Source organism: Bufo bufo, chromosome 1 (genome assembly GCF_905171765.1).
Source record: "Bufo bufo chromosome 1, aBufBuf1.1, whole genome shotgun sequence".
Classification (NCBI taxonomy): domain Eukaryota; kingdom Metazoa; phylum Chordata; class Amphibia; order Anura; family Bufonidae; genus Bufo; species Bufo bufo.
In genome coordinates this window covers 662,091,069-662,116,077 of record NC_053389.1, presented here as the reverse complement: position 1 = coordinate 662,116,077, position 25,009 = coordinate 662,091,069, and the positions used below count along the sequence as shown (strand labels likewise).

Here is a 25,009-nt window from a genome sequence, read left to right as displayed (position 1 = left end):
TTTGATATTAATACTGTATTGTGTACTGACCAAAGGGACCCAACAGATGACTGTGTTGTAAAAATCTTTAAACATCATCTGCTGAGAAAGTTTCCTATTATTCCAGGATATTACAACAGGTTTACCACCTTAGCATTTAAACAGCTTATCATGTTCCTTAAGTTTGATGGAATGTCCTTAGGATGGATAGGTCATCAATAATAGATTGGGGGGTCTGACTCTTGGCACCCCTGCCAGGTAACTGTTTGAAGATCCTATGGCACTCCTGTGAGAGTTGCATCCACTACACTGATTATGAGGCACAACTTTGTCCTTATAGTAGTGCCTCAGCCTGGTATAGCAGCTTAGCCCCTTTCACTTGAATCAGACAAAGCTTTAGTAAACTGCAATATCAGGCACAGCAGCACTCTCCCTCTCACAGCTCAGGGGGGTGTCCTTTCTGCTGTAGTTGTTTCCCTGGAACTGCCACAGCTAACATAAAATATGTCTGGTGACAGTTGAAGATTTATAATGAGAGTGTACAACCACCTCATTAAGGCGGACAAGCAATAAGAAAATGAAGAAACAGCAGGTGGCGCTATACAGATGCATTTTATTAACTAGATCAGTGGCTATACCAAATTGTAATTACATGCAATTAAAAAAGTTTTCAGGTCCAGGTGCTGGTTTGAAAAATGTAGAATATTTTTTGTGGTACAACCCCTTTAAGTGATGACTGAAAAGTAAATTGCTATTCGGAATTAGTGACTTTTAAAAATACCTTTATTTTGTTATAGTGCGGGTATAGGTATGTTCATACCAAAAAAGGTGTACTACAATTTCAAAAGGATTTATATATAAAATTCTTTTGACAGGGGAGTAGTGACCCCTGGTTAACACATATGCTAGTGACACAAAAAAACTGTCAATCGATTCAGGCGGATCGAGGATTAAATCGAAAAATAGTACACGGTCTGAGGAGGGCAGGGCAGACAGGATGCTTACCCTAAAAGCCCTAAAAACTGCTCAGCCCAGGGTAACCCCCTGATGGTGGAGGTTCCCTGTCCCCGAACCTAGGACTGTCAAATCCCTAGATTAACCCTAACCAGGGAAAGATAATAGAAATACAGTGACAGTATCAAAAAATATAATTATACACCGGAGGGGACCGGTGGTTAAGATGGCCAAGGTCACCACCCCTCCTCTCCGGAATCCAAGAATAAATATAAACAAGTGGGTGGCAGGGGGTCCAGATGCTCTGTGGATCACCATTCCACTCCAATACACAGTACGCACGTTTTTAAAAAATATGCCAATCTTATAACACAAACCTCAACGCGTTTCACCTGTATAGAAACAGGCTCATCAGGAGGTAGGTAAACATTTGGACAGAGTCCAGCAAAGATGTAGATGTGACCAATGATACAAAAAAATGACAATATAATTAAACCGATACTTAGCTATAGATGGTCAATGGAGGGAGCGTAGATATAGTATTACCAAGGGCAGGATAACTACATCAACACGTGATACATAGTGCTGGTGCTGGCCAAGACTCCCCCAGTAGCCTGCTTTGGGCCCAGGTAGACTGAAAAGTACCTAAAATTGACTAAGTAGAGCAGAGGGGCACACCTACATGTGAAAATCAATTGGAACTGCAGCCAATGCGTTTAGACTATTTAATTGTCACAATAAAATAATATATGGTAACTTAATATCATAAAATACTTTCAATAAAATACATTTAATAAAATACATTTAATACATAAATAACCATCTGTGTGGACTCGAATAACCAGTAGGGGTGTCACTGGTACTCAATAGGGATCGTGGGTTTAATAATGAATATATCCAATTGCGCAATGGTAAATGCGCTAAATCTCTGTTAGTATTGAATAGTGACTAGCAGCTGTGGCTAGTATGTTGCAATGGTATTCAAAGTCTCGTATCTTGCTTGCTGATTGTTACAGCATATCAAATAATGCGTTTATAGTGGCTTGCTGTGTGGGAACACACTACTCACTGTTCGAAGCGGTAAAGTGACCGGTCACTCGTGCTCAGCGTGGCGTCCCACGTGTTGCAGCACAAGAGGTCTCAGTTCCGGTCCGCTCTCGGTGTATGTGAGCAGGGTACCGTGGCAGGGAAAGAAACTGTCCGTTTAGACGCCGGGGTCTGTATGTTCTGACCCACTTGAATTGTCGGCGTTACCTTGGTGTCTGTTGGTATAGACACAGCTGGACTTAAATTTCTTCCTGTCCGATATGTAGAAAGCGCTTCAAAGAACTCCAAATGTTGCGCAGGTAATACGCTGCGGTTTCTTACTTGCTTTACTCGAGACTTGGTGCACAAGTCTCGAGTAAAGCAAGTAAGAAACCGCAGCGTATTACCTGCGCAACATTTGGAGTTCTTTGAAGCGCTTTCTACATATCGGACAGGAAGAAATGTATGGGGCATTTTCTTTAGGAAAGAATATGCACCTAAGACCACATGGAGTACCTAGCAGCAGGGGCTCTATGCACCAAGTTGTGTGCACATGGTTTAGCACACACCTTTATGCTAGGCCCGATTCAGCAACAGAATTAACACAAGATACACACATGGACAAAATTGTTAGTACCTTTCGGTTAAAGAAAGAAAAACCCACAATGGTCACTGAAATAGCTTGAAACTGATAAAAGTAATAATTACTGAATATTCAGCTAATGAAAATCAGACATTGCTTTTGAATTGTGATTCAACAGAATAATAATAATAATAAAAATAAAAAAATATTATAAAATTGGCCTGGACAAATATGATGATACCCCTAAAAAAAAAAAAAGAAAATAATTTGACCATAGGAGCATGTTAAATTAAGGAAATTAAGGTATGTTCTGTAATTAGCATCATAGGTGTCTTCAAATGTGTAATCAGTCAGTCTGCCTGTTTAAAGAGTGTAAAGTAGTCACTGTGCTGTTTGATATAATGATGCGTACCACACTAAACATGGCCCAAAGAAAGCTAAGGAGAGAAAATTATAGACATGTTAAAAGGTAAAGGCTATAAAATCATCTCTAAACAGCTTAATGTTCCTGATACTACAGTTGCACATATTATTCAGAAGTTTAAGGTCTTCAGGACTGTAGTCAACCTCCCAGGATGTGGCCACAGGAGGAAAATTGATGACAGATTGAAGAGATGGATAATACGAAAGGTAACCAAAGAGCCCAGAACAACTTCCAAAGAGATTAGAGATGAACTCCAAGGTCAAGGTGCATGAGTGTCAGATCAAACCATCCGTCATAGCCAAAGTGGTCTTAATGGAGGATAGCCAAAGAGAAAACCACTGTTGGAACAAATCATAAAAAAGCGAGACTGGGATTTGTCAAAATGCAGATTGACAAGCCACAAAGCTTCTGGAAAAAAATGTGCTTTAGACAGATGAGATGAAACTGGAGCTTTTTGGCATGTCACATCAGCTCTGTGTTCACAAACGCAAAAATCACTCATACAAAGCAAAGAACATTGTACCTACTGGGAAACATGGAGGAGGCTTGGTTATGTTTTGGAGCTGCTATGCTGCATCTGGCATAGGGTGTCATGAATCTGTGTAGTGAATAATGAAATCTCAAGACTATCAAGGAATTCTGGAGCAAAATGTGCTGCCCAGTGTCAGAAAGCTTTGAGCGAAATGTGCTGCCCAGTATCAGAAAGCTTGGTCTCAGTCGCAGGTCATGGGTCCTCCAACAGCTTAAACATTCCAAGAATGGCTAAGAGCAAAGCACTGGGCTATTTTGAAGTGGCCTTCTGTGAGTCCTGATCTAAATCCTATTGAACATCTGTGGAAGTAGCTGAATCATGAAGTCTAGAGAAGGCACCCTTGAAATCTGAGAGCAGTTTGCTCATGAGGAGTGGGCCAAAATACCCATGGACAGGTACAGAATTCTCATTGAGAGTTACAAAAATCGCTTGATTGCAGTGATTGCCTAAAAAAGCAACAAAATATTAAGGATTCCATCGTTATTGTCCAGCCCAGTTTGTTTTATAGATTATTCTGCTGAACCACAATTCTAATGCAATGTCTGATTTTCATTAGTTGATTATCAGTACATTTTTATTCATTATTACTTTTGTCAGTTTCATATTATTTTCTTTCTGTAACAGAAGGGTACCAACAATTTTTTCTTATGTCTGTAAACGTAGTAAACATGTCTTTTAGGGTAGAACCAGACATGCCGGACAATGGGCACTGGAGACATGGCTGCAGTGTGGCTAAAAACCGCACATCCATGTGAGCTGCAACTATGTTCTATTTATTCTTTAATGGTAAATTGCGTGCTTATTGGTGATGGCTGTGAGATTTTATAAAACTATGCAAAACCATGCAGCTAATAAAAGTAAGCAAGCAATTTATAATTTATCATGAATAAATAGAAAACAGCTGCGACTCACATGGCCAAGCAGTTTTTGGCCACACCGCAGTTACGTCTCCATCCTGTCTGGATCTACCCTCAAAGAACAAATCAAATGTATGTTATTGACAGCAAATTGTGGAGCAAGTAGCGGTACCATCAGATATATAGGAGTGCTCTAGCTTAGCTCAGTTATTGACCTGCGGAGAGCACATTATCCCACTGCCTCCCCCCTAGGCATCATTGTCTTAATCCTTCTTTAGATGTGCCGACTGACCAGGCAATTAATAGAAATGAACCTTTTATTCCAAGTAATTGCCTGATCATGTGTGGAGGTGAGAGTTTCATTTACATGTATGGGGAGCAATCGCTACTGTGATCAGTCACCCCCATACAGATTCATTCTTTCTGGGCAGCGGATCCCTGTTTACAGGCTGATCTGCTCCTGGGAACTGATGATTTGGGGTACCACATCAACGATGGCGCTTTCATTTGCCCATTCATTGGATGACCAGTGGCACCTTTACATGTGCAGTTATTGGGAACGAGAGTTCCTTGGAACATTCCTTCCTAATAGTTGCCCAATTGTCCACCTGTGTTAAGGTGCCCTTAGGCCCTTTATGATCAGTACATGTGTGAGTGGCAAATGCTTACATGCCTAAAAGTAAATTGCTATGTAGTAATGGTAACTGGGCCCCAAAGACCTACAAATTAAAACAGATAAATAATAGAACAGAATAGGCCAGATTTCTTTTACTTAAAGGGGTTGTCCAGAAGTGGGAAAACATGTCTGATTTCTTCTAGAGAAATAAATACTGTATTTCTGACATTTAAGACATTATGTACATGGAAGTTTGCATGGTTTATCTGTCACCTCAAGCTAAATGTTTTGCCCAACCTCAATTACAGAGTAGAAATAGCAGTGGTTTACCAGCCGACCATATGTAATAATGTGGAATGTCACCTTTACAGACCAATACATGTAGAACCATCTAGGTTGAATACATATGGCTTCGCTCAGTAAATTAGCCTCATTTTGCCACAGCTATTATGTTCGTGATATAATAAAGAGGGTTAAATTGTGTCATCAGTTTAACGATTATATAAAAGACTCCGGTTCTGGTTACATTCTTAACCACATTTTTGTGATGCATATGGATTTAATTTAAATTTTGAGGCCGCACATAATGGTCAGAATTTATACATTTTTGTTAGTTGAAATGGTCCAGAACCAAGGTTCTCACAAATATTTTTTCCAGTGGTCACCAGCCCAACCACAAACATGTCAGGGATCAGTCACAGCCGCAATATGGCATCGTGGGAGAATGCTTCGTTGGCAACATACAGCAGTGCACTGAGCATATTGGCGGTGGTTTGAAATAGCTTGTTCCGACTGGTGACTTCAAGTGATACACACTAACATTGTACAATACTTAAAATCTATTTTCTACCCTTTATTTTAATGTATTTAAACATGCAAGACAGGTCATTGCTTTGTATGTTAGTTTGATATATATCTAGGCCAGGGATCAGCAACCTCCGGCACTCCAGCTGTTCAGAAACTACAACTCCCAGAACGGTTCATTTACTTCTGTGGGAGTTAAAAGAACAGCTCAGCACGTTTGCATGCTGGGAGTTGTAGTTTCACGGCAGCTGGAGTGCCAAAGATTGCTGATCCCTGATCTAGGCCAACAATCGAGCATCAGTCATTAACATTGTACTCATGCGTCCGGCCACACTGTTTTTAGTGCTATTAGCTTCTAATTTTTGCATTTGCCCACATACCCACTACAGTGTAGTCATTGCAATGCCTGGCACGCAATATGATATTTCTTCTGGATGCTGCAGGGATCTGTGTGGTCAACTGGAGCTCTCCTTGGCCACAGCAACTGTTTGCCAGGGTTTTCCAAAAGACGTTCCAAGAGATTAAAGGCCTCATTTATCAAAACTGGTGTAAAGTAGAACTGGCTCAGTTGCCCATAGCAACCAATCAGATTCCACCTTTTATTTTGCAAAGGAGGCCTGAAAAATGAAAGGTGGAATCTGATTGGTTGCTATGGGCAACCGAGCCAGTTTTTCTTTACACCAGTTTTGATGAATATCCCCTGTTAGAATGGCAGATATTTTTTTATTATTGAGCATCAAGCAAAGATTTAGTGAGTTGTTTGCATTCAAAAGACGTTCAGTTACATGAAACTATGGTCGCTGGATATTTTTTGATGTTTCCTCGTTATAGCAAACCTTGTACGTTCACCCCTAGAGCATTTACACTACTAAACAACAAGCAGTGTGGGTGACTAATGATAATCTTACAGTCAGGCAGATTTGTCCAATCCACAGAAAATGAACAATTTATAGCTCGTCGCTCAATGACTGCACACTATTACATGTTACAGTAATTGCACAAGTTTGAATGATTATTCCCACAATTCAAAGAACAATCACTCCATTGAATAGACCCATAATGGATGCCCTTATAGCTCATACTGGCTTATCACTCATAGTTCTAAAACTACTGAATAGAATATATGCACAGATGTGTTATTTCATTTTTAATTGCGCTTTTATTGCACCTTTAATACAAGATCTTCTACCTACGGCACAATGAGGCATCCATCAGTAGGCTGAGGTAGGCATAGAAGTGTCCCAGTAACTCAGCATTTAGCTGTGCCCTTCCACAAATTTGGAATATTTGGCAATCTACAAAATCCAGCACCTGTTGGGCGTCATTGCCAGATTCCATGACTTTTACTGTGCATCGGTTACTGATGTTAAGTTCACATTAAGCCAAAACATTTCCTGTGGAATTTCCTACCAATTCCATGTAACCAGCCATAATCTTGAGTGCTGTGTCAACAGAGAAGTGCATGAACCAGGGGCATTCAAAATAAATACATAAGCTGCATTATTTCGCAAACCATGGATGTGTTTTCTTAAACCACAGATGTTCCCTAAGGCCTCTTCTAGTGCCCTGTGCTAATACAGAGTAGGGGGAGTCACTGAGACATTTGTTACTGTTAAATAAAACAGGAATTACTACTGGGTTTTGCTTAGATTACTTAAACTTTAACATCGTACACTTGGAATTATGTGAGTAGTACCTCTGGACTCCATCAGGGATACCATACTTTCTTACAGAAATTACAACATTTAATTGTTGTGTACAAATCTTGAAAATGAATTAGAAAAAAACCCTAGTATATACCATAGCTAAAATTTAGTATAAAACAACCCAATAACAAACATAGACATAAAGGAGTACATTCTAAAAACTAAGGGGGTCATTTAATATGACCGGCGTTTGGACACCGGTCTTAATACTCCTTTGTGCTGGCGGTGGTTGCACCTAAGTTATGTAGAGGCTCCAGCCTCTACATAATTTCGGCGTATCCACCGCCTGTTTAAGTGTACGCAGCTTCCATGCTGCCATAGATTTAGACCATTTTCTACACCTAAAACAGGCATAGAAAATGATAAATGAGACGCGCCTTTCAACCGAACCCTTTCCCCGCCCATGCCCCATTTTTTTTTTTTTGACTTGCCGTATTTCTGAAAATAAATGACCCCTAAACTCTTAAATGCACAGACTTGGTCCTGCAAAGCCCATGGCTCAGCACATAAGTTCACACCGCATTTTCGGCACTTTGTTAAGGAGTAGCAGGATTTCTATACATCTGATATGCCCATAGACTTCTATTGGTCAGAACTGTGTCAAAAGAGGGTTCTTTGGCATACAATTGACCAGTATACATTACAGTATATCTTTCATTTTTTATGATAGGAAGCAATGATATTTGAAGCCCTATACATATACAATACATTCGGAAAGTCTTCAGACCCTTTCACTCTTTTCACATTTTGTTATATTGCAGCTTTGTACAATAAAAAGAAATAGATTCCCCAATCAATCTGCATTCAGTAGTAAAAACTGAATTTTAGACATTTTTGCTAATTTATCAAAGATGAAAAACTAAAATTTCACATGGGCATACCGGTAAGTATTCTGCCCCTTTACTACATGAAATTTAACTCTGGGGCCTCCCATTTCTTTTGATCATCCTTAAGATGTTTCTACACCTTGACTGGAGGCAACCCGTGGTAAAGTCAGTTGTTTGTACCTGATTTGGAAAGAGATGCCCCTGTTTATATGTTTCACAGCTGACAATTCATATTAGAGCAAAAAACAAGTAATGGGGTGGAAAGAACTGCCTGTAGAGCTCAGGGTTGTGTGGATGTTCAGATCTGGAGAAGGGTACAAAAAATTTCTGCTGCGCTGAAAGTTCTTAGTTTAGAACAACCACTATTCTTTCTAGATCTGGCCGCCCAACTAAACTAAGTAATTGGTTGAGAAGGGCTTCAGTAGTAAGAGAGGTGACCAAGAACCCAATAGTCATTGTGGCTCATCTCCAAGCATCCTGTGTGCCGATGGGAGAAGGTCAACCATCACTGCAGCACTCCACCAATCTGGGTTTTATGGCAGAGTTGCCAAAAAGTTTTCAAAAAAGCACTTAAAGGACTCTTGGACTGTAAGAAGCAATATTGTCTGGTCTGATGAAAACAAGATTGAACTTTTTGGCTTCTGAAGGCATCTGTGTTGGTCCCACGTTCATATGTGCCCACATTAAAAAAATTGTTTTAATATATGCAAATGAACGATGGGTGTTGCGGTGAGCAGGTGAAATTACAGCTCATCCGTGGGAGGACTTCTTCCTGTTCAAGTGAATAGGATTGAGCCGCCCCATAGAAGTGAATAGGATGGAGGAACTGTAATTACACCTGCTCACCACTATAGTTGCGACGGCAAGCAGGTAAACAGTAAAGAGAAGGCTTCTCTTCAAACAGGAGTAGACCCCTGCTGATCTACTGTAATATTGATGACCTATGCTGAGGATAAGTCATCAATGTAAAAAAGCGGACCACAACATAAAATATTTGAAAAGTAAAAGAATCTGAAGATGTTTCGAATGCATTATAGATTTTTTTGCTGTTGAAACACAAACAATTACTGAGCTTTATTTTTTCAATTTCTTTTAGATATTGATGAATGTAATACCATAACAGGCATCTGTGAATCAGGTGAATGTGCTAACACTGTGGGCAGCTACTTTTGTAAATGTCCCCCAGGATTCTTTACATCAGCAGATGGATCACGTTGTATAGGTAAGCATCATAAGATATTAGTCTGTGTTTATGCTTATTATTGTTTGTATATCCTTTTCTGCACTCAGTATTACTAGTAACACTAGTTTATTCTTAATGGCAGATACTCGACCAGGATATTGCTTCACATCCGTGACTAATGGACGCTGTATCAATCAACTCCCTCAACTCCTACCGAAAAGACAGTGTTGCTGTGATAGCGGAAGATGCTGGTCGGCAGGAGCAGCAGTGGCACCCGAAATGTGCCCTTTCCGAGGAACAGGTGAGACTTCTTTGAATCCTAGGGATGCATCAAATTTTTTTACCTGACACAAAATTGTATATAAACCACCCTCTACTTTGTTCCCTAAGGTTTCATTCACACAACCGTACGAATGGTTCCGCATACATTCTGCAATTTTGTTCCGTTCCACAGCCCCGCAACAAAATAGAGCAAGTCCTATTCTTGTCCGGACAAGAATAGGCATTTTCTATATCGCGCCGGCCCTGTGTGTTCCGCAAACGGTCGTGTGAATGCATCCTAATACTACTGGTGTCCAGCTGAGTTGAACTTGATTCTGCCTAGCTGAAGTACGTACCGTAAAGCAGCTCACTCTACTGGTCAAGAGGACAGAGACAGGACAGTACACTGCACTGGTTATTAAAGAACTTCAGTGTTGGTCCGTTCTATGCTACTCGCCATCAGTGGATTGTCATTGTATTAATTACTGGTTAATAGACTTGTGCCAGTATGAAATGTTAACTAGTGTTGAGCAAACTTGTGTTTCAAGTTCGACGTACAAAGTTCGGGTTATCTAAGAATTCCGTTATGGGCTCCGTTACCACGGACCATAAGTTATGGTCCGTGGTAACGGAATCCATAACGGAATACTTAGATAACCACCTGAACCCGAACCTTGTATGCCGAACTTGAACACAAGTTCACTCAACACTAATCTTAACCCCTTAAGTACCCATTTTTGGTTTTGCATTTTCATTTTTTTGTCTCCCCACGTTCCAATAGCCATAACATTTTAAAAATTTTCTGTTCATATAGCAATATGAGGGCTTATTATTTTGTGGGCCGCCATTTAATTGACCATGTCTGTTATTGGAAAACGGGAAAACATTTTTTTTGTGTGGGGTTAAATAAAAAAATTGGTTTTTGGAGTTTTGACATCACGGTGTTCACTGTGCACAAAAAATGACATGACGTTCTTATTCTTCGGCTCAATACAAATACAGCAATAACAAACCTGCATAGGTTTTTTTGTTTTACTACTTTAAAAAATATATAAACCTTTGAAAAAAATCTATCGCCAACTTTTTTATATTTCCATCCACTGAGCTGTATTAGGGCTTGTTTTTTTTTCTCGGAACGAACTGTAGTCTTTATTGGTAGCGTTTTTGTGGTATGTATAACTTTTTGATCACTGTTATTCAATTTTTTTGGGTGGGAAAAGGTGACTAAAAATGGCGAATCATGTGTTTTAAAAATTATTTTCCGTTACAGCATTCACTGAACAGGAATATTTAAAAAATATTTTAATAGTTCAGACATTTTTGGACGTGGCAATACCTCATATGTTTGATATATTATTATTGTTAATATATTTTTTTATGTAAAAAAGGGAAAGGGGGTGATTTAAACTTTTGATAGTTTAATGTTTTTTTTTACTTTTTATTTAATAACTATTAACCCCTTTAGGGGGCTAGAATCTGTGATTTTTTGATCCCTTGTCCTATTCACCCGAATAGAGATCTATTGGAATGAATAGGATTTTTACATACTCCCTGCTGCGCTGTGCTTTATGCACACAGCAGCAGGGAGCTCTCCATGGCAGGCCTGGAAGGCTTCAGCAGCATCCAGGCTGCCATGATAACTGATCAGAGCTCCGCGATTTCCCTGCAGGGGCTCCAATCGGAAGGCAGAGGGAGCCGCATTCCTCTGCCTTGCCTCATAGGTGCTGGGATCAGTGTTGATCACTGCACCTCAGGGGTTAAATGATGGGGTTCGTGGGATCGCAGTTCTCCATCATTGCGGCTGGGTGCCTGCTGTTCGATACAGCCAGCACCTGCTGAGTATGGAGCAGGCTCACTGCAGCAGCCCTCTCCATACATTCCCTCAACCACTGTGCATGGTGGTTGAAAGGGTTAAAATGTTGTTACCACTTCAACGCCGCTCTACAACCTATTAGAAATCTGGTTACTGCTTTCATGAATAACACAGAAGTGAAGTTTTAGTAGATTTGTATATGATGGGGTCAGATAATGCAAGTCCTGGGGTTAGGGTGCACATGGACATATGAAATCATGTGCAATTATATGTTAATTAGAGGAGGGTTCCTAAACTTCAGTCCTCGGGACCCACCTGGCGGTCATGTTTCCAGGATTTCCAGAGTATTAAGCAGGTGATAGAATTAGTGTCAGTGCATCAGGACTTCGGTATTCATTCTGTGGGATATTCTCAAATCATGACCGGTAGGTGGGCCCTGAGGACTGGAGTTGAGGAACACTGAATTAGAGGACAATTAGAAAGGTGCAAGGAAATGCTGCAATAGGTGCTAGATGTGAAACATGCACTGTTAAGTTCTTCTTTATATTTATGAGCATATTCATTTCTATCGGGTATAGTTATCAGTATACTGCTGTTTCTCTTTTAGATGAATATCGCAAGCTGTGCACAGTGACCTGGCCTCCACCTGGTCCATTTCCTCTGCCAGATCATATACAACCAGGTTTTCCTGGGGGACCAGAGTATCCACCTCCTCTAGGTCCTCAGGTACCACCTGTAGGTCCATTTTTCCCCGTACCACCTGTCCCAGGATTCCGTCATCCCACTCCTGCATCTGGTGGTAAAGTATGGCCTCAATATGTAATTTTTGTACTGTTAAGTAATGTTCCTCTTACACTATTTTGCAGTATTTTAACATGCCAGAGCAGACTGTTTGTAGGCTGCTCTTCGTTATGAAGTTGTACATGTAGTCAAAGTGACAACTTGGCTAAATTCTGGAACAGCACATCGGTACCCTGTACCGTTGTGCTGTGGCAGGATTTAGCTGAACGGAGCAAGTTCCTACCTGAGCCTGCTCCACTCTGCTCAGCGGTCTCTATAGCACATTGCTACTCCTGTACCGATGTGCTATGGAGCCTGCTCTGCTCAGCTACATCCTGGCATAACACATCTGTACAGGGTACAGGGCACCGATGTGTTGTTCCAGAATTTAGCCATAATTGAGGGGGGCACAGGCAGGAGCAGCAATGTGTGCTCCATCCTCGCTGCGGCCTCCAGTGAAATATGGCAGTGCTGTACTAGAATATTGATTTTAAGGTGCTATTAGCATCCAGGACTTTTGGTGTCCATTTGAGAAGGAAAACCTCATAATTGCTGATATTACCAAATAATTACAGTAGTAATAACTAAAGTAGTATATTACAAAAATACTTTTTGGGCTATTTAGAACATTTAAAAAAAAAAGTTTAGTTACTCTTTAAGGGTATAGACACCTTTACTCTGAAGGAGGTTGTAAATAGTAGATGTGTGGAGAGTCAAGAAAGAATCCAAGGATGGTAGCGGACACAGGCTGTAGATAAGGAGGAAAGCACACGCAAGATCTCACACCTGGACCCTTGCCAATCATCTGTTTGTGAAAGTACTGGTGCTCGCAGTACCCCCACGGTATTCCTGCATCTTTGCCTAGGCCATGTTATGTCATGTTCATGGCCTAGGCGCAGCTCACCTGATTGAAGTGAATGGGGCTGAGCTTCGTATACCAGCACAGCCATTGTACAATATATGGTGCTGTGCTTAGTGAGCTGAGAGAAGGCTGCAGCGTTACTGCGAGGAGCACCCCCACCCAATCAGATACTGATGACCTATCCAGACACTAAAGGTCTCACAAAAACCTACTGTACTTAAAGGGGCTATCCCATGATTAATGTAAAAAATTAAAATCAGACATCAGATAGCACATGACAACCTCTTTCTAACAAGGCTAGAACCAGCCCTGTACCTCACATGGATCCACATTCATTGCTCTGCCAGATTTATATCAAGCTGACAGCTCAAGGGGAGTACAAGAAGTAGAACAGCTGGCACTCCGTTGTGTAGTGAGCGGTGCACTCGTCTAGGGTCGGAGTCCCATCAATCCAGGTACAAAGAAGACCGGAACTCGCTACGATGAATGCAATATTATCTTTTTAATTCCCACATAGAGTAACAGGTTAAGTGAAGTGTTTCGACTCAACAAACAAACGAGTCTTTGTCAAACAGGTCAGAAAAGGACCTATTTGACAAAGACTCGTTTGTTTGTTGAGTCGAAACGCGTCACTTAATCTGTTCCTCTATGTGGGAATTAAAAAGATAATATTGCATTCATCGTAACAAGTGCCAGTCTTCTTTGTACCTAGCTCAAGGGGAGTGTCTTTTCTGCTGCAGCTAAGGAGGTGTGTCTCAGCTCTCCCTTTTACAGTCCAGGAGGCAGTTTAAGGATGAAACTGAGCATGTGCGGCCATCTCAGTGAGCAGGACAGAGAAATAAGAAAAAGAGCAGGTGGCGCTATACAGATACATTTTATTGGATAACTCAGAGGCTATGCAACATTTTTAATTACATGTACTTACAAAAGTATTCAGATCCAGGTGCTGGTTTGAAAACTGTAGAATATTTTTCGTTGGACAACCCCTTTAACAAAATAAAGGCTCTTGAAAGGATTACCTTTAAACATAAGTCATTGAGACACCTCAAAAGGTGGCATCAGTGGAGGTCTGTTCTCTACATGTTAATTTGATTTACAGTCCCATTAAAATAGATATGGAAATTTTAAAGTCAGATTTAGAGCCCTCTTTGATGCAGGGATTGATAGTTGTTTCAGGGCACAGACCACATCATTAATGTTATCTACGATCTTAGTGAAATATCAGAAGATATCTAAAGCTGAATCTACAGGAATAAATAATCTTCAGTTAATTATCAGGAAGAAAAATGCAATTACCTCCTTGTCACACTGCGTCTAATGTCATAGGCAAACACAGGGACAACCAAAACAATTTGACAGTTTGAGGGCCCCACATATTGATTCTATAGGGATCATTAAGACCAGCGTTTTAGATGTCGTTCTTAACCACCTCCGGACCGCCTAACGCAGGATCGCGTTCCGGAGGTGGCAGCGCTGCGCACAGTCACGCATATACGCGTCATCTCGCGAGACGCGAGATTTCCTGTGAACGCGCGCACACAGGCGCGCGCGCTCACAGGAACGGAAGGTAAGAGAGTTGATCTCCAGCCTGCCAGCGGCGATCGTTCGCTGGCAGGCTGGAGATGTGTTTTTTTTAACCCCTAACAGGTATATTAGACGCTGTTTTGATAACAGCGTCTAATATACCTGCTACCTGGTCCTCTGGTGGTCCCCTTTGTTTGGATCGACCACCAGAGGACACAGGTAGCTCAGTAAAGTAGCACCAAGCACCACTACACTACACTACACCCCCCCCCCATCACTTATTAACCCCTTATTAGCCCCTGATCACCCCTAATCACCCCTGATCACCCCATATAGACTCCCTGATCACCCCCCTGTCATTGATTACCCCCCTGTCATTGATCAACCCCCTGTAAAGCTCCATTCAGACGTCCGCATGATTTTTACGGATCCACTGATAGATGGATCGGATCCGCAAAACGCATCCGGACGTCTGAATGAAGCCTTACAGGGGCATGATCAATGACTGTGGTGATCACCCCATATAGACTCCCTGATCACCCCCCTGTCATTGATTACCCCCCTGTCATTGATTACCCCCCTGTAAAGCTCCATTCAGATGTCCGCATGATTTTTACGGATGCACTGATACATGGATCGGATCCGCAAAACGCATCCGGTCGTCTGAATGAAGCCTTACAGGGGCATGATCAATGACTGTGGTGATCACCCCCCTGTCATTGATTACCCCCCTGTAAAGCTCCATTCAGATGTCCGCATGATTTTTACGGATGCACTGATAGATGGATCGGATCCGCAAAACGCATCCGGACGTCTGAATGAAGCCTTACAGGGGCATGATCAATGACTGTGGTGATCACCCCATATAGACTCCCTGATCACCCCCCTGTCATTGATTACCCCCCTGTCATTGATTACCCCCCTGTAAAGCTCCATTCAGATGTCCGCATGATTTTTACGGATGCACTGATAGATGGATCGGATCCGCAAAACGCATCCGGACGTCTGAATGAAGCCTTACAGGGGCATGATCAATGACTGTGGTGATCACCCCATATAGACTCCCTGATCACCCCCCTGTAAAGCTCCATTCAGATGTCCGCATGATTTTTACGGATGCACTGATACATGGATCGGATCCGCAAAACGCATCCGGTCGTCTGAATGAAGCCTTACAGGGGCATGATCAATGACTGTGGTGATCACCCCCCTGTCATTGATTACCCCCCTGTAAAGCTCCATTCAGATGTCCGCATGATTTTTACGGATGCACTGATAGATGGATCCGATCCGCAAAACGCATCCGGACGTCTGAATGAAGCCTTACAGGGGCATGATCAATGACTGTGGTGATCACCCCATATAGACTCCCTGATCACCCCCCTGTCATTGATCACCCCCCTGTCATTGATTACCCCCCTGTAAAGCTCCATTCAGATGTCCGCATGATTTTTACGGATGCACTGATAGATGGATCCGATCCGCAAAACGCATCCGGACGTCTGAATGAAGCCTTACAGGGGCATGATCAATGACTGTGGTGATCACCCCATATAGACTCCCTGATCACCCCCCTGTCATTGATCACCCCCCCTGTCATTGATCAACCCCCCTGTCATTGATCAACCCCCCTGTCATTTATCACCCCCCTGTCATTTATCACCCCCCTGTCATTTATCACCCCCCTGTCATTTAGCACCCCTCTGTAAGGCTCCATTCAGATATTTTTTTGGCCCAAGTTAGCAGAATTTTTTTTTTTTTTTCTTACAAAGTCTCATATTCCACTAACTTGTGTCAAAAAATAAAATCTCACATGAACTCACCATACCCCTCACGGAATCCAAATGCGTAAAATTTTTTAGACATTTATATTCCAGACTTCTTCTCACGCTTTAGGGCCCCTAGAATGCCAGGGCAGTATAAATACCCCACATGTGACCCCATTTCGGAAAGAAGACACCCCCAGGTATTCCGTGAGGGGCATATTGAGTCCATGAAAGATTGAAATTTTTGTCCCAAGTTAGCGGAACGGGAGACTTTGTGAGAAAAAAATTAAAAATATCAATTTCCGCTAACTTGTGCCAAAAAAAAAAAATTTCTATGAACTCGCCATGCCCCTCATTGAATACCTTGGGGTGTCTTCTTTCCAAAATGGGGTCACATGTGGGGTATTTATACTGCCCTGGCATTCTAGGGGCCCCAAAGCGTGAGAAGAAGTCTGGTATCCAAATGTCTAAAAATGCCCTCCTAAAAGGAATTTGGGCACCTTTGCGCATCTAGGCTGCAAAAAAGTGTCACACATCTGGTATCGCCGTACTCAGGAGAAGTTGGGGAATGTGTTTTGGGGTGTCATTTTACATATACCCATGCTGGGTGAGAGAAATATCTTGGTCAAATGCCAACTTTGTATAAAAAAATGGGAAAAGTTGTCTTTTGCCAAGATATTTCTCTCACCCAGCATGGGTATATGTAAAATGACACCCCAAAACACATTCCCCAACTTCTCCTGAATACGGCGATACCACATGTGTGACACTTTTTTGCAGCCTAGGTGGGCAAAGGGGCCCATATTCCAAAGAGCACCTTTAGGATTTCACAGGTCATTTACCTACTTACCACACATTAGGGCCCCTGGAAAATGCCAGGGCAGTATAACTACCCCACAAGTGACCCCATTTTGGAAAGAAGACACCCCAAGGTATTCTGTGAGGGGCATGGCGAGTTCCTAGAATTTTTTATTTTTTGTCACAAGTTAGTGGAAAATGCTTATTTTTTTTTTTTTTTTTTTTTTCATACAAAGTCTCATATTCCACTAACTTGTGACAAAAAATAAAAACTTCCATGAACTCACTTTGCCCATCAGCGAATACCTTGGGGTCTCTTCTTTCCAAAATGGGGTCACTTGTGGGGTAGTTATACTGCCCTGGCATTCTAGGGGCCCAAATGTGTGGTAAGGAGTTTGAAATCAAATTCTGTAAAAAATGACCTGTGAAATCCGAAAGGTGCTCTTTTGAATATGGGCCCCTTTGCCCACCTCGGCTGCAAAAAAGTGTCACACATCTGGTATCTCCGTAATCGGGAGAAGTTGGGGAATGTGTTTTGGGGTGTCATTTTACATATACCCATGCTGGGTGAGAGAAATATCTTGGCAAAAGACAACTTTTCCCATTTTTTTATACAAAGTTGGCATTTGACCAAGATATTTATCTCACCCAGCATGGGTATATGTAAAAAGACACCCCAAAACACATTCCTCAACTTCTCCTGAATACAGAGATACCAGATGTGTGACACTTTTTTGCAGCCTAGGTGGGCAAAGGGGCCCACATTCCAAAGAGCACCTTTCGGATTTCACAGGTCATTTACCTACTTACCACACATTTGGGCCCCTAGAATGCCAGGGCAGTATAACTACCACACAAGTGACCCCATTTTGGAAAGAAGAGACCCCAAGGTATTCGCTGATGGGCATAGTGAGTTCATGGAAGTTTTTATTTTTTGTCACAAGTTTGTGGAATATGAGACTTTGTATGAAAAAAAAAAAAAAAAAAAAAAATCATCATTTTCCACTAACTTGTGACAAAAAATAAAAAATTCTAGGAACTCGCCATGCCCCTCACGGAATACCTTGGGGTGTCTTCTTTCCAAAATGGGGTCACTTGTGGGGTAGTTATACTGCCCTGGTATTCTAGGGGCCCAAATGTGTGGTAAGGAGTTTGAAATCAAATTCAGGAAAAAATGAGGAGTGAAATCCGAAAGGTGCTCTTTGGAATATGGGCCCCTTTGCCCACCTAGGCTGCAAAAAAGTGTCACACATCTGGTATCCCCGTACTCAGGAGAAGTTGAGGAATGTGTTTTGGGGTGTCTTTTTACATATACCCATGCTGGGTGAGATAAATATCTTGGTCAAATGACAACTTTGTATAAAAAAATGGGAAAAGTTGTCTTTTGCCAAGATATTTCTCTCACCCAGCATGGGTATATATAAAATGACACCCCAAAACACATTCCCCACCTTCTCCTGAGTACGGAGATACCAGATGTGTGACACTTTTTTGCAGCCTAGGTGGGCAAAGGGGCCCATATTCCAAAGAGCACCTTTCGGATTTCACAGGTCATTTTTTACAGAATTTGATTTCAAACTCCTTACCACACATTTGGGCCCCTAGAATGCCAGGGCAGTATAACTACCCCACAAGTGACCCCATTTTGGAAAGAAGAGACCCCAAGGTATTCGCTGATGGGCATAGTGAGTTCATAGAAGTTTTTATTTTTTGTCACAAGTTAGTGGAATATGAGACTTTGTAAGGAAAAAAAAAAAAAAAAAAAAAATCATCATTTTCCGCTAACTTGTGACAAAAAATAAAAAGTTCTATGAACTCACTATGCCCATCAGCGAATACCTTAGGGGGTGTACTTTCAGAAATGGGGTCATTTGTGGGGTGTTTGTACTGTCTGGGCATTGTAGAACCTCAGGAAACATGACAGGTGCTCAGAAAGTCAGAGCTGCTTCAAAAAGCGGAAATTCACATTTTTGTACCATAGTTTGTAAACGCTATAACTTTTACCCAAACCATTTTTTTTTTACCCAAACATTTTTTTTTTATCAAAGACATGTAGAACTATAAATTTAGAGCAAAATTTCTATATGGATGTCGTTTTTTTTGCAAAATTTTACAACTGAAAGTGAAAAATGTCATTTTTTTGCAAAAAAAATCGTTAAATTTCGATTAATAACAAAAAAAGTAAAAATGTCAGCAGCAATGAAATACCACCAAATGAAAGCTCTATTAGTGAGAAGAAAAGGAGGTAAAATTCATTTGGGTGGTAAGTTGCATGACCGAGCAATAAACGGTGAAAGTAGTGTAGGTCAGAAGTGTAAAAAGTGGCCTGGTCTTTCAGGGTGTTTAAGCACTGGGGGCTGAGGTGGTTAATAAACCCCTAAGCTGGTGGTGGATCCGCCGGAGTTATGAAGAGGCTGTCTTACATTTAGACCATTTTCTACGCCTAAAACAGGCATAGAAAATGGTAAATGAGACGGGCCTACCGTCTTGTCCCCTTCCCCGCTCACTTATTAAGACCTGATGTGAGCAGGTAAAAGTCGCAGAATATAGGCATATTTCAGCTTCATAAATTACCCCATATGTATCTAAGCTTTTTGGAGCCTAGTAAATATGATTTGGTGGATGGGATATTGGGGTTTAACAGTCAATATCAGCCAGCCAGCACCCCCACCAATTAATTTGTACCTGCAGCCTCCGACATCAGAACTACCACTGAGAACGGAGCTGTAAGCAAATCCAAATGAAGCTGATCTGCCTGGAACAACACTACATTTTGAACAAGTCTGTGATTCTATCTCCGTTCTCAATAATTATTCAGGAGCTGGCGACTGTAGGTAACATCTAATTGCTGGGGGTACTGGGTTTTGGACCCTCACAGATCTAATATTGATGACCTACCCTGACAATAGGTAATCAATATCATTAGCTCAAAAAAAAAAAATTTTTTGGAGTTATTGTTGATGTTCAGTAAATATATTATGTTTAATATTTTTGTCTCATTTTTTTTCTAATAGTTACCACATTAAATTTTACACAAGATTACTGTTTATTGTACCGAAACTTGTGTATACATGGCCGCTGCATCCCCACTCCTGGAAGTTATCGTTGTGAGTGCAACAAGGGATTCCATTTAGACGGTAGAGGAGAGTGCATAGGTATGCTATATTTATTAATTATTATTTTGTCATTTATATTACAAGTTGCTATTTTTATTGTTTTTGGTTGTTCGAAACATTTTTCAAAGGTCATTGTTAAGGTTCCTGTATAATGAAAAACTCAGGAATAAGACAATTCAGACATCAGTGGCTAAAAAAAATATTTGGACCTACATGTTGTGTTTAACTATGGTGGATTCTGAAAAATGGATCAGGCATATTGGTTACTTTTGGTTGATTGTCAAGACTTACCTACATATTTGGATTACAAGCTAGTGTCTGTGTTGTCTCATCAAAATAAGTTAGTTCAATTAAAAATAAATGGAGAATCTCACTTCACCTAGAAAGTACTTGCGCATACACATGTACGAGTGATGTCAATGGTGTCTACAACAGACAATGTAATCTAAAGTGTTGACAAGTTTGTCTGGTGCCCTCCCTATATTTGATTAGTCATCCTCTAGACCTTTTTGATCTTTATGGTGTACGGCCAGCTTTAAAAATGAAATACCATACATTTTTGGATCACAACTATTGCTGTTTAACAGTGTTAGGCAAATAATAAGGCTATAATATTTTGTAATACCATGTGTTCTGCAGTCTGACTACAGATCCAAACCCATGCGTTACAGTAGGTTTCTTAGGTTTTTAGAGTTCTTAAAGGCTATGTACACCTTATTATTCCATTGTACTCATATTGAGATAAAAATAATTTTTTCAATGGGTCTTTATTAAAAATGATGAGCCATTTTCCCTGCACAGATTTGAGTTTATCTACTAGCGGGGTCTGTATTTTCTTTTTTGTCAGGCAGCTAAGCTGACGACTCCTTACCTCTGATCTCTGGCCTTATAAAGAGTTCTTTAATGATATGAATGTGGCTTAGATAAGTGTTTATGACCTTTTAGTAATTTAGAGATAAGGGTTATTAGATGACTGGCAAAAAGTGATAGTGTGTCCCGTTCCTGACAGCTGATGTGAAGCCTTATCTCTGATATCCTGACCTCATAAACACTCATTCAAGCTATATTCTTATCAGTTTGATAAGAGTTTAGCTATAATGAGTGTTTATGAGGTCAGGAGATTAGAGATAAGGCTTCACATCAGCTGTCAGGAATGGGACTGAGAAGTGATACTCTGCAAACAAACTGATTTTTTAACTATTGTATCTCAAAAATGGCTGAACACTTTTAATAAAGACCAATTGAAAAAATTATTTTTAGTCCAAAATGAATCAAATAGAATAATAAAAAATTGCCCTGAAGGTGTCTATAGCCTTTAAACCATTTAAACTCTTTTAAGTCTGTAGGGAATTGCTTTTGTGTTTAGTATAGTAATGTCTGTGGAAAGAATTACTTTTTCTTAGTAGCAAAGTTGTGGACATTTCGCTAAGCTGGCGGGAAATGGTTCAACTGGACATTTCAAAAATCCCAGGAATGTATTAAATGAAGATATTTTCCCTGAAGGAATAGTTGAACAAACTTTAGACACTATCACCAAGTTTTAAAATTCTGTAAGGATAAATGTTTTTACAAAAGATTCTCTTTATAGATGTATTATATTTATACATTTATAAAATATAATAGATGTATATTGAATAGCAATCTACTCTATAATAGAGGAAAAACGATATTACTAAATAAGGGTTCAGAAACTGAGCACCAGAAGGCATATGTGTCACGTGCTCTGTGACCTCTTCAGAGGTTACTGTGCAGGTAGGGGAAGGAGGTGAGCTGTGTTCAACACCTATTATCAACAATGGATCCTGTGTTATCTGCCTCCAGCCTTATAAATGCTAACTTTCACTGCAATGCCTCTTGTGATGATGATTAGATGTCTCCTGAGAAGTGATCTGTCCAGCACAGGAAGTGTCAACCTATTGTGAATACTCCATCGCCAATGTGAAAATTGCAAGATTTTAAGATATTTTTAATATAAATAGAAAATAAATCACAATATAAGTAATAGGTCCCTTTAAGCACTCCAACATTGAAAAATACATGTGTAAACATTCATTGCTAACCCAGAAACTTTATATATGCAGGGCCAAATGATGTTCTTTTTGTGTGGGATTCAGAAATTACTACAGAAAAGGTTTTTTTATAGTTAAAATAGACAAGCTATGGAATCACAAGAGGTAGTAATGGCAGACGCTATAATAACATTCAGAAAGGGCTTGATGCATTTCTAGTGACAAATGAGTGTGCATTATGACTAATTAAAGGGGTTGTGTCACTTCAGCAAATATCATTTATTATGTAGAGAAAGGTAATACAACACACTTACTAATGTATTGTGATTGTCCATATTGCTTCTTTTTCTGGCTGGATTAATTTTTCTATCACATTATACACTGCTCGTTTCCATGTCTATGACCATCTTGTAATTCAGCAGTGGTGACTGTGCTTGCATACTATGTGAGCTCCACACCAGCCTATGTGAGCTCCCATGGTCCCGGCCACCATAGAGGCCAGTACTTTTTCCTATAGTATGCAAGCATGTCCACTGCTGCTGGATTGCAGGGTGGTTGTAACCATGGAAACGAGCAGTGTATAATGTGATAGAAAAATGAGACAAGCCAGTAAAGGAGGCAATATGGACAATCACAATACATTATTAAATGGCTTCTATTAATTTTCTCTACATCATAAATGCCACTTGCTGAACTGAGACAACCCCCCCTTAAGCAATGATTAATGTCTTTTCTCGACCTTAGTAACTCATAACCCATGGCAAAAATGAAAAATTCAAATTGGCCAGAGTCAAAAAAATACTGTATACATGGACCTAACTTTAAAAAATATCTAGAATTGTGCAGTTTTTTCACTGGCCACTAGGCCTAATTTTATGTTGAGACTTACTGTTTTTTTAGGTAACTTTTTAGTAGCCATTGCATTATCATCACAGACTGAATTACAATGACAGCTATGACCTTTGTGAAGATAGCACGAGATCCACCATTAAAGGGGTTGTCCGGGCTTTTTAATATTGATGACCTATCCTCAGAATAGGTCATCAATATCAGATCGGCGGGGGTCCAACACACGGCACCCCTGCCAATCAGCTCTACAGGAAGATGCTGTCTCCCTTCTGTCTTCCTGTCCGCTGCTGTATGTCTATGGGACAGCAGCAGCAGAGCACGGAGAGAGACGGGAGATGGCACGTACGCACAACCCGCGTCGTCTCCCTGTAGAGATGATCGGGGGGGGGGTGCTGGATTTTGGACTCCCGCCGATCTGATATTGATGACCTATCCTGAGGAGAGAGACGGGACAATCTCTTTAACAATAGGTGATGTCACGGCTTATCTACTCCCTTCTGACCTCTGCACAGGTCACAGAGCATGCCTAGAAAAATCTCCTATAGAATTAATGAGGTGCCCTCCTGTACACTGTATCTATGACCCATGTGGCCATTCTCAAAGGAGAGGAAGCCTTGACATATTTTAGGCTGAGTGGGCAGTTTTGAAAATCGCTTAATTTTAGAATTATTTTAAAAATACAGATACAGGAAAGTTGTGAAAAAATTACCATAATTTCTAAAAAAAATTATTTATGTTTAACATAAAAACTTGATTTTAAACAGTAGGTCATTTTCTGATGACACATTCCTATTAAATACACAGATGCAGCAAACTTTAAATTGACTCTCTCTAGGGTATATAAAAACCTCCCTAATGTACCTAAATGTGATAAAATAATACATGAAAATATACTCGCCACTTAGACCCCCACCATTGTATGTGGCACGGTGCTTCTGCAGCTGAACATTGGCCTAGGCTTTCTTCTGGTCATCAAAACCCATGAAAAGTCAAGTTGATGTTTGCTTCAACTGAGTCTATGAGAACATAACTACTGAGAAGTGCTGTAATGATCCAGCTGAGATATTGTATAGAAAACACCCCACCTGCCAACCACTACATTTGGCAGCTTGAGTATTCACTATGCTTTAGAATGACAGCGTTGATTGGTGATCACAATTTCATGGTCGTCATCTGCTTTTTCTGTGGCCTAGAGGAGAACAGGAGGGCATCTACAAAACAATACTGTAAAGAAAAATAATACTTTGGGGGGCAACTAATGTTAAAAGGTGGGTTTTCAGTGTTTACCTGGAGTTACACTGTAAGAATTTAATAGTGTAAGATGTTTAGCTAAAAAATGGACTAAGACATGAAGAACACTGGCATGTTAACAAAAAATGAAAACCATCGTCTGACCATATGCCAGAGTCATCAGCCTTGGAATTCTTTATGGTTTCTTTGCAAGTGGAAAATGCTGGTTGCCAATAAATGTACAAGTCACTCTGAAAGTGAAGAGCATTATATTATTATAAGCTGCAATGCAGGGAGCGCTGTGAATCCTGGGCTGGTGAAAAGTTTGTGTAATACATTTGGAAGTGTGTGGAATTTATACTTGAGAATGTTGCTTCATAAACAGCATTGGTGAGTCCAAAAGTTTTGTGGTGAGTCATGCTCTTAGATACAAAATGCCAAGTCGTAAAATGTATCCTAGGAAACTTCTCCTTGGAACGTTGGTTGCATGCCATATGGGATACTCAGATC

General features: G+C 40.6%; 1 protein-coding gene across 1 annotated transcript in view; it reads left to right on the top strand.

Annotated features, from left to right (window-relative positions):
• FBN1 (fibrillin 1) overlaps positions 1–25,009 on the top strand; it is a 261,436-nt gene that overhangs the window by 116,099 nt on the left and 120,328 nt on the right. Inside the window, exons 9-12 of the mRNA XM_040414001.1 lie at positions 9,405–9,530; positions 9,634–9,792; positions 12,173–12,364; positions 20,310–20,450. Of these exons, the coding sequence (XP_040269935.1) occupies positions 9,405–9,530; positions 9,634–9,792; positions 12,173–12,364; positions 20,310–20,450 (618 nt within the window). The remainder of the gene's footprint in view (positions 1–9,404; positions 9,531–9,633; positions 9,793–12,172; positions 12,365–20,309; positions 20,451–25,009) is intronic.